This window comes from Mandrillus leucophaeus, unplaced genomic scaffold (genome assembly GCF_000951045.1).
Source record: "Mandrillus leucophaeus isolate KB7577 unplaced genomic scaffold, Mleu.le_1.0 Scaffold137, whole genome shotgun sequence".
In the NCBI taxonomy this organism is placed as follows: Eukaryota; Metazoa; Chordata; class Mammalia; order Primates; family Cercopithecidae; genus Mandrillus; species Mandrillus leucophaeus.
The window spans coordinates 1,304,900-1,317,120 of NW_012101332.1; the positions used below are offsets into that span (position 1 = coordinate 1,304,900).

General features: G+C 49.4%; 1 protein-coding gene across 1 annotated transcript in view; it reads left to right on the forward strand.

Annotated features, from left to right (window-relative positions):
- RYR1 (ryanodine receptor 1 (skeletal)) overlaps nucleotides 1-12,221 on the forward strand; it is a 179,040-nt gene that overhangs the window by 145,860 nt on the left and 20,959 nt on the right. Inside the window, exons 86-87 of the mRNA XM_011973401.1 lie at nucleotides 8,173-8,514; nucleotides 12,031-12,213. Of these exons, the coding sequence (XP_011828791.1) occupies nucleotides 8,173-8,514; nucleotides 12,031-12,213 (525 nt within the window). The remainder of the gene's footprint in view (nucleotides 1-8,172; nucleotides 8,515-12,030; nucleotides 12,214-12,221) is intronic.

The following is a 12,221-nucleotide window of genomic DNA, read 5'->3' on the forward strand; positions in this document are numbered from 1 at the left end:
CTAGTTTTTATATTTTTTAGTAGAGACGGGGTTTCACCATGTTAGCCAGGATGGTCTCGATCTCCTGACCTCATGATCCACCCGTCTCGGCCTCCCAAAGTGCTGGGATTACAGGCTTGAGCCACCGCGCCCGGCCCCTTCCATCATGTTTTAAATGAAAATACAAACAGATATTCTTGTTTTTCTCATTTTGTACATAATAGTTATAATATCACTGGTCTGTATTATTTAACCACATATTCTGGAGATATAGGAAGCTTCCTCATTCTTTTTTACAGGTGTCCAATATTCCACGCTGTATGTATATTATGGTTTATTTGCTATTCCTTGTTGATGGACACTGGCTTTATTTCCTATGTGTTGCTATACAACCCATGTTGCGGTCAGGGCTGTCATGGATAGTTGCACACATTGTGCACTGCAACAAGAGTGTCATTTATACCACAGGCATTTTACATTTGTACATGTATTACTACAGAGTTCTAGCAGATGGAGGGAAATGTGCTGAGGAAGGCTGTATTTGGGCCTAGAGCAATGCTGGCTCTAACAATTACTCTTGTTACACTTTGAGAGGCTGAGGCAGATGGATCATCCGAGGTCAGGAGTTTGAAACCAGCCTGGCCAACACAGTGAAACCCTATCTCTACTAAAAATACAAAAAATGAGCTGGTCATGGTGGCATGCACCTGTAATCTGAGCTGCTTGGGAGGCTGAGGCAGGAGAATCACTTGAACCTGGGAGGTAGAGGTTGCAGTGAGCTGAGATTGCGCCATTGCACTCCATCCTGGACAACAAAAGTGAAAGTCCATCTCAAAAAACAAACAAACAAACAAACAAAAACAATTACTCTTGTTATACAATGTTCTGTAAATCACGTGTGGTTCATCTCAGAGGATCAACTTCCAGAAGTGGGATAGCTGGCTAAAAGGGTAAATGCATTTGTCATTTGGACAGACATTGCTCTCCATTTTTCTTTCTCATTAATAACACATGAGTGTGCCTGTCTCCCCACAGCCTCGCCACCAGACCACACTTTCAAATCTTTGGATTTTTGCCAATCTGATAGGTGAAAAACGGTATTGCAGTATAGTTTTAATTTTTTAATTTTTTTTTTTTTTTTTTTGAGACAGAGTCTTGCTCTGTTGCCCAAAGTAGAGTGCAGTGGTGTGATCTCAGCTTATTGTAACCTCTGCCTCACGGGTTGAAGCGATTCTCATACCTAAGCCTCCCAAGTAGCTGGGATTACAGGCGTGTGCCACCACACCCAGCTATTTTTATTTTTATTTTTAGTAGAGATGGGGTTTCACCATGTTGGCCAGGCTGGTCTCGAACTCCTGGCCTCAGGTGATCCACCCGCCTTGGCCTCCCAAAGTTCAGATGCTTTTTCTGCATTTCCATTCATATGAAAATCTGCATTAAAAAAAATGTAGTATTGTGGCCGGGCTCAGTGGTTACTAATTTATTCCTGGTCAGTAAACAGTCTTGAGGTTATCTTTACTGTTTTCCCATCTGCAAATATAGGAAATGTCTTCCTTTTTAAAATGTCTTTATTGAAATAGAATGTACATACCATAAAATCCACCCATTTAAAATGTACGGTTCAGTGGTTTATAGTGTGTTCATAGAATTGTAAAGCCATCACTGCAGTCTAATTTTAAAACATTTTAATCATCCTTTGAAAAGGAACCCTATACCCGTTAGCAGTCATTTCCCATTTCCCCCACCCAGCTCCCGGTAACCACTCATCTTTCTGCCTGTATAGATTTGCCTACTCTGAACACTGCATATAAATGGTATCTTGAAATATATATGGTCTTGGCCAGACACGGTGGCTCACACCTGTAATCCCAGCACTTTGGGAGGTCCAAGAGGGTGGATTGCTTGAGCCCAGGTGTTCGAGAAGAGCCTGGGCAACATGGCGAAACCCTGTCTCCACTAAAAATACAAAAAATTAGCCGAGTGTGGTGGCAAATGCCTGTAGTCCTAGCTATTTGGGAGGCTGAGGTGGGAGGACCGAGAAGTTGAGGTTGTAGTGAGTCCTGAACACACCACTGCACTCCACTTCAGCCTGGGCAACAGAGAGAGACTCTGCCTCAAAAAAACAAACAAACAAAATGCATGTGTGTGTGTGTGTGTGTATGTGTGCATGTATGTGTGTGTGGCCTTAAAAGACATTCCTTTTATTTGACAAACCACAACGTCATTATCACTCCTAACCAAAAATAAAAAAATAGTCACAGTCTTTAAATCATCAAGTATCTAGTCAGTGTGCAAATTTCCAAATCTCATAACTTTCATATAACTATCAGGATTTTTTTTTTTTTTTTTTTTTGAGACGGAGTCTCGCTCTGTCGCCCAGGCTGGAGTGCAGTGGCCGGATCTCAGCTCACTGCAAGCTCCGCCTCCCGGGTTTACGCCATTCTCCTGCCTCAGCCTCCCGAGTAGCTGGGACCACAGGCGCCCGCCACCTCGTCCGGCTAGTTTTTTTTTTTTTGTATTTTTTAGTAGAGACAGGGTTTCACCGGGTTAGCCAGGATGGTCTCGATCTCCTGATCTTGTGATACACCCGTCTCGGCCTCCCAAAGTGCTGGGATTACAGGCTTGAGCCACTGTGCCCAGCCTCAGGATTTTTTGCAGCTTCTTTGAATCAGAATCCAAACAGGGGCCACCCATTGCAATTGGCTGATACTTTTCAAAATCATCTTTCCTCTCTTGCTTCCCTGCTATCATCTTTTCTTTTTCCTTGCAGTTTATCTCCTGGAGATCCAGGCTGTTAGTCCTGCAGATTTTTACTGTCCAACAGAAATACAATATGAACAATACACATATTTTTAAATTTTTTTTTTTTTGAGACAGGATCTCGCTCTATTGTCCAGGCTGGAGTGCAGTGGGGCAATCTCAGCTCACTTCAACCTCCACTTGTCAGGTTCAAGTGATTCTCCTGCCTCAGCCTCCTGAGTAGCTGAGATTACAGGCATGCGCCACTACACCTGGCTAATTTTTGTGTTTTTAGTAGAGACAAGGTTTCGCCATGTTGGCCAGGATAGTCTCGAACTCCTGGCGTAAAGTGATCTGCCCACCTCAGCCTCCCAAAGCGCTGGGATTACAGGCGTGAGTCATCATAATTTTAAATTTTATAATAGCCATTTTTTTAAAAAGTAAAAAGAGGACCAGGCATGGTGGCTCGCGCCTATAATCCCAGCACTTTGGGAGGCCAAGGCGGGAGGATCACTTGAGGTCAGGAGTTTGAGCCAGCCTGGGTAACATAGCAAAACCCTGTCTCTATAAAAATTTTTTAAAATAATCAGGTGTAGTAGTGCATATCTGCAGTCGAAGTTACTGGGGAGGCTGAGGCAGGAGGATCCCTTGAACCTCAGAGGTTAATGCTGCAGTGAGCCATGTTCATGGCACTGCACTTCAACCTGGGCAACAGAGCAAGACCCTGTTAAAAAAAAAAAAGTAAGATGAAACACTACACGTAATCTAATACATTCAAGATATTATTTCAACATGGAATCAATCCTGTTTATTTATTTATAGAGACAAGGTCACGCCATGTTGCCCAAGCTGGTCTCAAACTCCTGTGCTCAAGCAATCCACCCTCCTCAGCCACCCAAGGTGCTGGGATTACAGGCAAGAGCCACCGTGCCTGGCCATAATCAATCTAAAAATGATTAGCTTGACATTTTTCACTCTTTTTTCACACTAAGTCTATCAATGGATAGTGCTGTCCTAGTTGTAGAGTTTCCCATAGTCTGGACCTGACCGATGCGTCCTTGTGGTATCATTTCTTGTGTTCCTCTGTCCCCTGGGTTTTCTCCAAAGTGGGACTCAGCTGAAGTTCAAGCAGATTCAGATTTGGGTGTAAGGAGTTTTTTGGCCAGAACCTTCCTATGTGGGGCTGCTGTGTACCTCCACCAGGAAGCACCTCCTTTCCAGATACCAGCAGCTGTTTCTGCTCAACGCTCAGACATATTCACTCATTAGAGATTGAAAAATGGCAATAGTCTCATTTCTTTTTTTTTTTTTTGAGACAGAGTCTCGTTCTGTCACCCAGGCATGCTCTTGGCTCACTGCGACCTCCGCCTCCCAGGTTCAAGCAATTATCCTGCCTCAGCCTCCCAAAGAGCTGGGATTACCAGCACCCACCATCACTCTGACTAATTTTTGTATTTTTACTGGAGATGGGGTTTCATCACGTTTGCCAGGCTGGTCTTGAACTCCTGACCTCAAGTGATCCACCTGCCACAGCCTCCCAAAGTGCTGGGATTATAGGCATGAGCCACTGCTCCCCGGCCTCTTAGTTTTCGTGATGCTTCTTTCATTTGACAAATGAGTATGAGTGCCTACTGTGTGTCAGGCACTGCCCTAGTCCTGAAGGTACAGCAGTGAACAAAACAGAGAGCCCACTGTGGGGGCCGATAGTCCAGTGGGAAGGGGCAGATGCAAATAATGAAATACACAAAGTAATTGTAGGTTATAATCTGTGGTCTGAAGGGCGTGGGAGTGAGCAGAGTGTGGTAAGCCCCGTAAACCGGCTAGTGGAGGAAGGCCTTCTGCAGGAGGGGACAGCGAAGCTGAGAGTTGAAAGGTACCATATGAATCAGGGAGGCTGTGGTGTCCCAGGCAAAGAGGACAGTAAATGGAAAGGCTGAAAGATGGGAACAAGAGGGACAGAGAGCAGCCTGGGCAACATGGGAAAACCCTGTCCCTACAAAAAATGCAAAAATTAGCCAGGCATCGTGGCCTGTGCCTGAAGTCCTAGCTACTTGGGAGGCTGAGGCAAGAGAATCACTTGAACCCAGGAGGAGGAGGTTGCTGTGAGCCAAGATCGTGCCATTGCACTCCAGCCTGGGTGACAAGAGCGAAATTCTGTCTCAAAAAAGTAAAAATAAAAATACAAAAATTAGTTAGGCATGGTGGTGCATGCCTGTAATCCCAGCTACTCGGGAGGCTGAGGCAAGAGAATTGCTTGAACCCAGGAGGCAGAGGTTGCAGTGAGCCAAGATCACGCCACTGCACTCCAGCCTGGGCAACAGAGTGAGACTCTCTCAAAAATAAAATAAAATATAAAGTAAAATACTAGCCAGGCACGATGACTTACGCCTGTAATCTCGGCACTTTGGGAGGCTGAGGTGGGAGGATCGCTTGAGCCCAGGAGTTCAAACATAATGAGACCTTGTCTCTCCAAAAAACTGTTTAAAAAATTATCTGGGTGTGGTGGTGCATGCCTGTGGTTCCAACTTGGAAGGCTAAGATGGGAGGATCACTTGAGCCCAGGAGGTCGAGGCTATGGCAAGCCATGATCACTCCATTACACTCCGGCCTAGGTAGTAGAGATAGACTTTGTCTCAAAAAATTAATAATAAAATAAAACAACTAAAAGACTATAAGTAGACTGTAACACAAAGAAAGGATAAATGCTGGAGGGAACGGATACCCCATCAACCCTGATGTGAGTACGTATCGCGTGCCTGTATCAAAATAGTTCACCTACCCCGTAAATATATACAACGACTATGTACCCACAAAAATGAAAGATAAAAAGGCCTGGCTCACTCCTGGAATCCCAACACTTTGGGAGGCCAAGGCAGGCGGATCACTTGAGATCAGGAGTTCAAGACCAGCCTGACCAACATGGCGAAACCCCATCTCTACTAAAAATACAAAAATTAGCTGGGCGTGGTGGCACATGCCTATAATCTCAGCTACTCAGAAGACTGAGGCAGGAGAATCGCTGAACCCTGGAGGCAGAGGTTGCAGTGAGCCAACATCACACCACTGCACTCCAGCCTGGGTGACAGAGCAAGACTCTGTCTCAAAAAATAAAAGTAAAAATAATGTTTTTTTTTAAATAGGCCAGGTGTGGTGGCTCACGCCTGTAACCCCAGCATTTTGAGAGGCCCAGGTGGACAGATCATCTGAGGTCAGGAGTTCGAGGTCAGCCTGACCAACATGGCAAAACCCTGTCTCTACTAAAAATACAGAATTAGCCAGTGCGGTGGCACATGCCTGTAGTCCCAGCTACTCAGTAGGCTGAGACAGGAGAATCACTTGAACCCAGGAGGTGGAGGCTGCAGTGAGCCAAGATCGTGCCACCGCACTCCAGCCTGGGCAAGACACAGCAAGACTCTGTCTCAAATAATAATAATAATAATAATAATAATAAATAAAAAAAATAAAATAAAATAAAATAAAGGGATGGGCAATGAATGATGACAAAGACAGACCAGCAAATCACAAGAGCAGAGTCTAGGAGTGAATGGAGGTGATAGCGTCCCAGGCCCCTGTGAAGAGGTGTTTTTTTTTTTTTTTGCACAGGGTCTCACTCTTACTGCCCAGGCTAGGTGCAGTGGCACAATCTCGGCTCACTGCAACCTCCGCCTCACAGGTTCAAGCCATTCTCCTGCCTCAGCCTCCCAAGTAGCTGGGATTATAGGCATGCACCACCATGCCAGGCTAATTTTTGTATTTTTAGTAGAGACAGGATTTCACCATGTTGTCCAGGCTGGTCTTGAACTCCCGACCTCAGGTAATCCACCCGCCTTGGCCTCCCAAAGTCCTGGGATTACAGGCATGAGCCACCACGCCTGGCCAGGGGTGGGTTTTTGAGACAGATAGTGTCACATTGCTCATGATAGAGGGGGAGGCAGGCAGACGAGGTGAGGGCAGTAGGTGAGGGGTTCCGGTGTGATTATGTCTCCATGCTCTGTGGTTTCTAGAGCCCTTCATGATTTGCAAAGCGTGTTACTCATTTAGAAAGCATTTTGCAAAGTTCTGGGGTTTTTACAAAGCACTTTTGAGAGCCAGAAAATTTTGCTTCTGTTCATACCCCAGAGCAACATTTCTCACACTGCATATTGCAACCCATCTGTAGGTAATGAAATTAATTTAGCAACGCATAACTCGTGACCAGCCTCTTTAGAAATAAAATAGAACATTGCAGAGTGTGCTCCACAGCAAAGGTCAGAATTGTGTCACGAAAACTTTTTTTTTTTTTTTTTTGAGTCACATTGTAAAATGTATTCTCACGTTGAGTGCAGTCAAGAACATTTTACGCTGCTCTAGAGAACCTCTTGCAAAAATGCATGGGCAATCAGCACAAGAATGTTCAAGAAAAATGTTGTCTGTAAAAAAAAATCTGTGGGTGAACTTGGTGATTTATGCTTGTAATCCCAACACTTTGGGATGCAGAGGAGGGCACATCACCTGAGTTCAGGAGTTTGGGACAAGTCCCGGCAACATGGCAAAACCCCGTCTACAAAAAAATACAAAAATTCACCAGGCACAGTGGCATGCAACTGTAGTCCTAGCTACTCAGGAGGCTGAAGCACACGACTCATTTGACCCTGGGAGGTGGAGGCTGCAATGAGCTGAGATTGCGCCACTGCACCGCCCCAGCCTAGGTGACAGAGCCAGACCCAGTCTCAGGAGAAAACAAAACAAAACAAATCTGGAAGCAGCCTACATTTCCATCAGCAGGATAACAGATAAACAGTGTTATGGCTGGGCGTGGTGGCTCACACCTGTCACCCCTGCACTTTGGGAGGCGGAGGCGGGTGGATCACCTGAGGACAGGACCGGAGTTTGAGACCAGCCTGGCCAACATGATGAAACCCCATCTCACTAAAACTACAAAAAATTAGCCAGATGTGGTGGCAGGAGCCTGTAATCCCAGCTACTCAGGACGCTGAGGCAGGAGAATCACTTGAACCTGGGAGGTACAGGTTGCAGTGAGCCGAGATCATGCCACTGCACTCCAGCCTGGGCGACAAGAGTGAAACTCCGTCTCAAAAAAACAAACAAACAAACAAAAAAACAGGTTTCAGCTGAAGTGGGAGGATCCCTTGAGCCCAGGAGTTTGAGACCAGCCTTGGCAACATAGGGAGACCCTATCTCTAAAAAAAAAAAAAAAAAAAAAAAAAAAAATTAAAAAAGTTAAAATTAGCCAGGTGTAGTGGTGTGTGCCTATCGTCCCAGCTACTCTGGAGGCTGGGCAGTTGAGCCCAGGGGTTGGGATAGGGGCAAGAGGGATGTGTTGAGGCTGTGGTGAGCCGTGATTGTGCCACTGCACTCCAGCCTGGGCGATACAGCGATACCTTGTCTAAAAAAAGAGAGAGAGAGAATTGAGGCTCTCCAGGCCACCCCACTGACCTCCCTGTCCGCCCCCAGGCCATGGACAGCCAGAAGCAGTTCAGCGGTCCAGAAATCCAGTTCCTGCTTTCGTGCTCCGAAGCGGATGAGAACGAGATGATCAACTGCGAGGAGTTCGCCAACCGCTTCCAGGAGCCAGCTCGCGACATCGGCTTCAACGTGGCGGTGCTGCTGACCAACCTGTCGGAGCATGTGCCGCATGACCCACGCCTGCACAACTTCCTGGAGCTGGCCGAGAGCATCCTCGAGTACTTCCGCCCCTACCTGGGCCGCATCGAGATCATGGGCGCCTCGCGCCGCATCGAGCGCATCTACTTCGAGATCTCGGAGACCAACCGCGCCCAGTGGGAGATGCCTCAGGTCGGGGGACACGCGCGCGTGCATGCTCGCCTCCTGGGGCTTCGGGCATGTGGGTGCTCACTTCCGGCACGCTCGGACCCCACAGGGGGCCGTGCCGTGCCTCGCATATCTGCCCTACTCTGGCAAGCCCACGCCCACCTTTTTGTACACATTTTGCCCTGCTGTGCCCTTGCACATCCCTGGCTCGCCCCTGGCCATTTCTTGCGCACCTGGACCACACAAGGATGCACAGCCCTTGGGCATGAAGCAGGGTCAGTGTGTCCTGACTGTGGCTGCTCACACGCCATGCTTTTCCCCTACACGCACACCCTGGGAGCTCTGGCAGGCCCTTATAGCCCTGATGCAGCCCTACCCACACTGTCACCTCCTTGAACCCGCATGGCGATACACCCCTTGCTCACCTTCCCAGCAGCCCCGGTGTGCCGTCTCTTGGTCCTGGCCCGCTCATGCTCACGCTTGTACACGCTCGCCTTGGGGGCTCTGGGGTGCCCTGGCATGCTGACCCACCCTTCACCAGTCATCACGTGTGCCCCCAGATGCATTCTGAAGTCCTAGCACATGATGTGTACCCCCACTTATTCTGGGCCCACACGTGGGTGCACACCTCTTGCACACACACCCTGAGGATGCCAGTGAGCCCTCCCAGAACCCTGGCATGCCTCATTCGTTCACTGCCCACTTGCCCTCACTGTAGCCCCGGCACAACCATGCTCACCCACACACACTTGGGCCACAGTCTCAGGCTCACCCACAAGAGCCCCCAGACCCACTCTCTAACCTGACGGGCCCTATCTCAGCTCCTCCTATGCCCAGCCCACAAATGCTTGAACACCCCTCACACACTCACTTGCCCCGAGGGTACACTCATGTGGCCCCAGCATGTCCCCAGCACAGTTGGCACACCTGGCTGACATATGGTTCCCCTCCCCATTCCCTCACACTCCCCACATGGCCCTGACACACCCTCACCACATTCTTTTGCACACACATTTGCTTGTTGTTCCTCAGATGCCCCCAGGTACGTGCACACGCCTCCTTGTCTCACACTCATAGCCCGGGAGGCTTGCGCACCCATCACCTCCTTCACAACTGGGCCCTTCATATGTCTCCTCAGGGGACACCAGCTCATGCACGCGGGCTCATGTCCCACACAGAGCCCTGTCCTCATGTTCTGGGAGCCAGTACACAAACCCTTGGCTCCCCTTCGCACATTCATGCCTGCCTCACGCACACTGCATAACTGCAGACCCCTCTCACACTCATACTCCTCCTGTCCCCCCATAGAGTCCCAGGCCCTTGCACGCCTGCCCCATGTGCCCACGCCCACTGTGCACACTGAGCCTCTCATGGTTGCACACTTCTGGCATCCTCCCATGCAGCCACGCCCTCCTTGCACCTGATCCCTCCCTGGCCCCTGGTGTCTCCTCACATACTCTGCAGGAACCCTTGAGATCTTGCACACTCATCTATGCCTCTTGGGACCCCGCTGCATACACACCCCCATTGGGCACACACGTGGTTGCAGCATCCTGGCACCCAGGATGTCTGCACATTCCCGCCTCTGCAGGAAGCCCCTGTTCACCATGGCCCTTCCCATTCACTCCTTGCACGTGCTGGGGGAGCTCTGCCCTCCCCTCTTCCTCTGCCACTGCGTGCTTCCCACACGAACACTCTTTCCCTTAGTGCTGTTCCTCCAAACACCTGCTCCCTTCTGCTCACCCCTTCCCATTCCACTTTCCCCTGCTCCTCAGGCATCCACGTATGCCCATGTGGCCTCGGAGCACCTGTGTGGCAGTATAATAATAGGGAACACTGTACGGTGTTGTCATCGTTGTTGTTTGAGACAGAGTTTTGCTCTTGTCGCCCAGGCTGGAGTGCAATGGCACGATCTCGGCTCACTGCAACCTCCACCTTCTGGGTTCAAGCAGTTCTCCTGTCTCAGCCTCCCAAGTAGCTGAGATTACAGCCATGTGCCACCACACCCAGCTAATTTTTATATTTTCAGTAGAGGCGGGATTTTGCCATGTTGGCCAGGCTGGTCTTGAACTCCTGACCTCAGGTGATCCGCTCACCTTGGCCTCCCAAAGTGCTGGGATTACAGGCGTGAGCCACCATGGCCTGCCCACTATATGGCATTTATCAGGCACTGGGAGCTGTTCTAATCATGCAGCATCTACTAACTCATTTAGCCCTCACACCAACCCTATAATGTAGGTCCTATTATGCCCATTTTACAGAGGGAAAACGGAGGTCCAGAGAGTTAATTCAGAATCACCCAGCTACTCAGTGGCAGAATCGGGATTTGAACCCAGGCAGGCTGACTGCCTTTGCCTTCAAGCACTATGCTCCTCCTCTCAAGGAAGCGAAATACATCCATTCTGGAGCCAGCTCACTGGGATTTCAAATCCTATACGTGCCACCTCGTCTGTGTCACCTGGGCATGTAACTTTCTGAGCCTCCCTGTCCTCATCTGTAAAATGGGAAGAAAACCCGCTAGCCCTAGGCTTGTTTGTGAGGATTAAATGAGTTTTATGGAAACTGCTTGTCTGGGGCCTGGCCTTACAGAAGCATTTACAGGAGTACCTGCAATGAGTGCTCTCTATAAAGCGCTCTCTATAGGTTTGCTATTGATAACCAAGACAACAACATGGCCGGGTGCTGTGGCGCCTGCCTGTATTCCCAGCACTTTGGGAGGCCAAGGCCAGAGGAGTGCTTGAGGCCAGGACTTCGACACCAGCCTGACCAACACAGCCAGACCCTGTCTCTGTAAAAAAATTTTTTTTAGAAATTAGCAGGCCAGTCATGGTGGCTCATGCCTGTAATCCCAGCACTTTGGGAAGCTGAGGCGGGCAGATCACTTGAGGCCAGGAGTTCGACACCAGCCTGGCCAACATGGCAAAACCCTGTCTCCACTGAAAATTCAAAAACAGCCCGGCATGGTGTCGGGTGCCTGTAATCCTAGCTACTCAAGAGGCCTAGGCATGGGGATCGCTTGAACCCTGGGGGCGAAGGTTGCAGTGAGCCGAGATAGTCACTTCATTCCAGCCTGGGAGACAGAGCTAGATCCTGTCTTTTTTTTTTTTTTTTTTTTTTTTTTTTTTGAGACGGAGTCTTGCTCTGTCGCCCAGGCTAGAGTGTAGTGGCGAGATCTGGGCTCACTGCAACCTCTGCCTCACGGGTTCGAGTAATTCTCCTACCTCAGCCTCCCGAGTAGTTGGGATTACAGGGGTGCGCCACCACAGCGGCTAATTTTTGCATTTTTAGTAGAGACAGAGGTTTCACCATGTTGGCCAGGCTGGTCTCAAACTCCTGACCTCAAGTGATCTGCCCGGTTTCCCAAAGTGCTGTGATTACAGGCGGAGCCACCGCGCCCGACCTGACCCTGTCTCAAAAACAAAACAAAATAACAGTGCATTTAGAATAGCGCCTGCAGCGGTGACCCCTTGTAGCTGCCACTGCTGCTGTCCGAGCCCCCGCTGACGGTGCCCCTATCCTGTCTGCCGCCCTGCGCTTCAGGTGAAGGAGTCCAAGCGCCAGTTCATCTTCGACGTGGTGAACGAGGGCGGCGAAGCCGAGAAGATGGAGCTCTTCGTGAGTTTCTGCGAGGACACCATCTTCGAGATGCAGATCGCCGCGCAGATCTCGGAGCCCGAGGGCGAGCCGGAGACCGACGAGGACGAGGGCGCGGCGGAGGCGGGCGTGGAGGG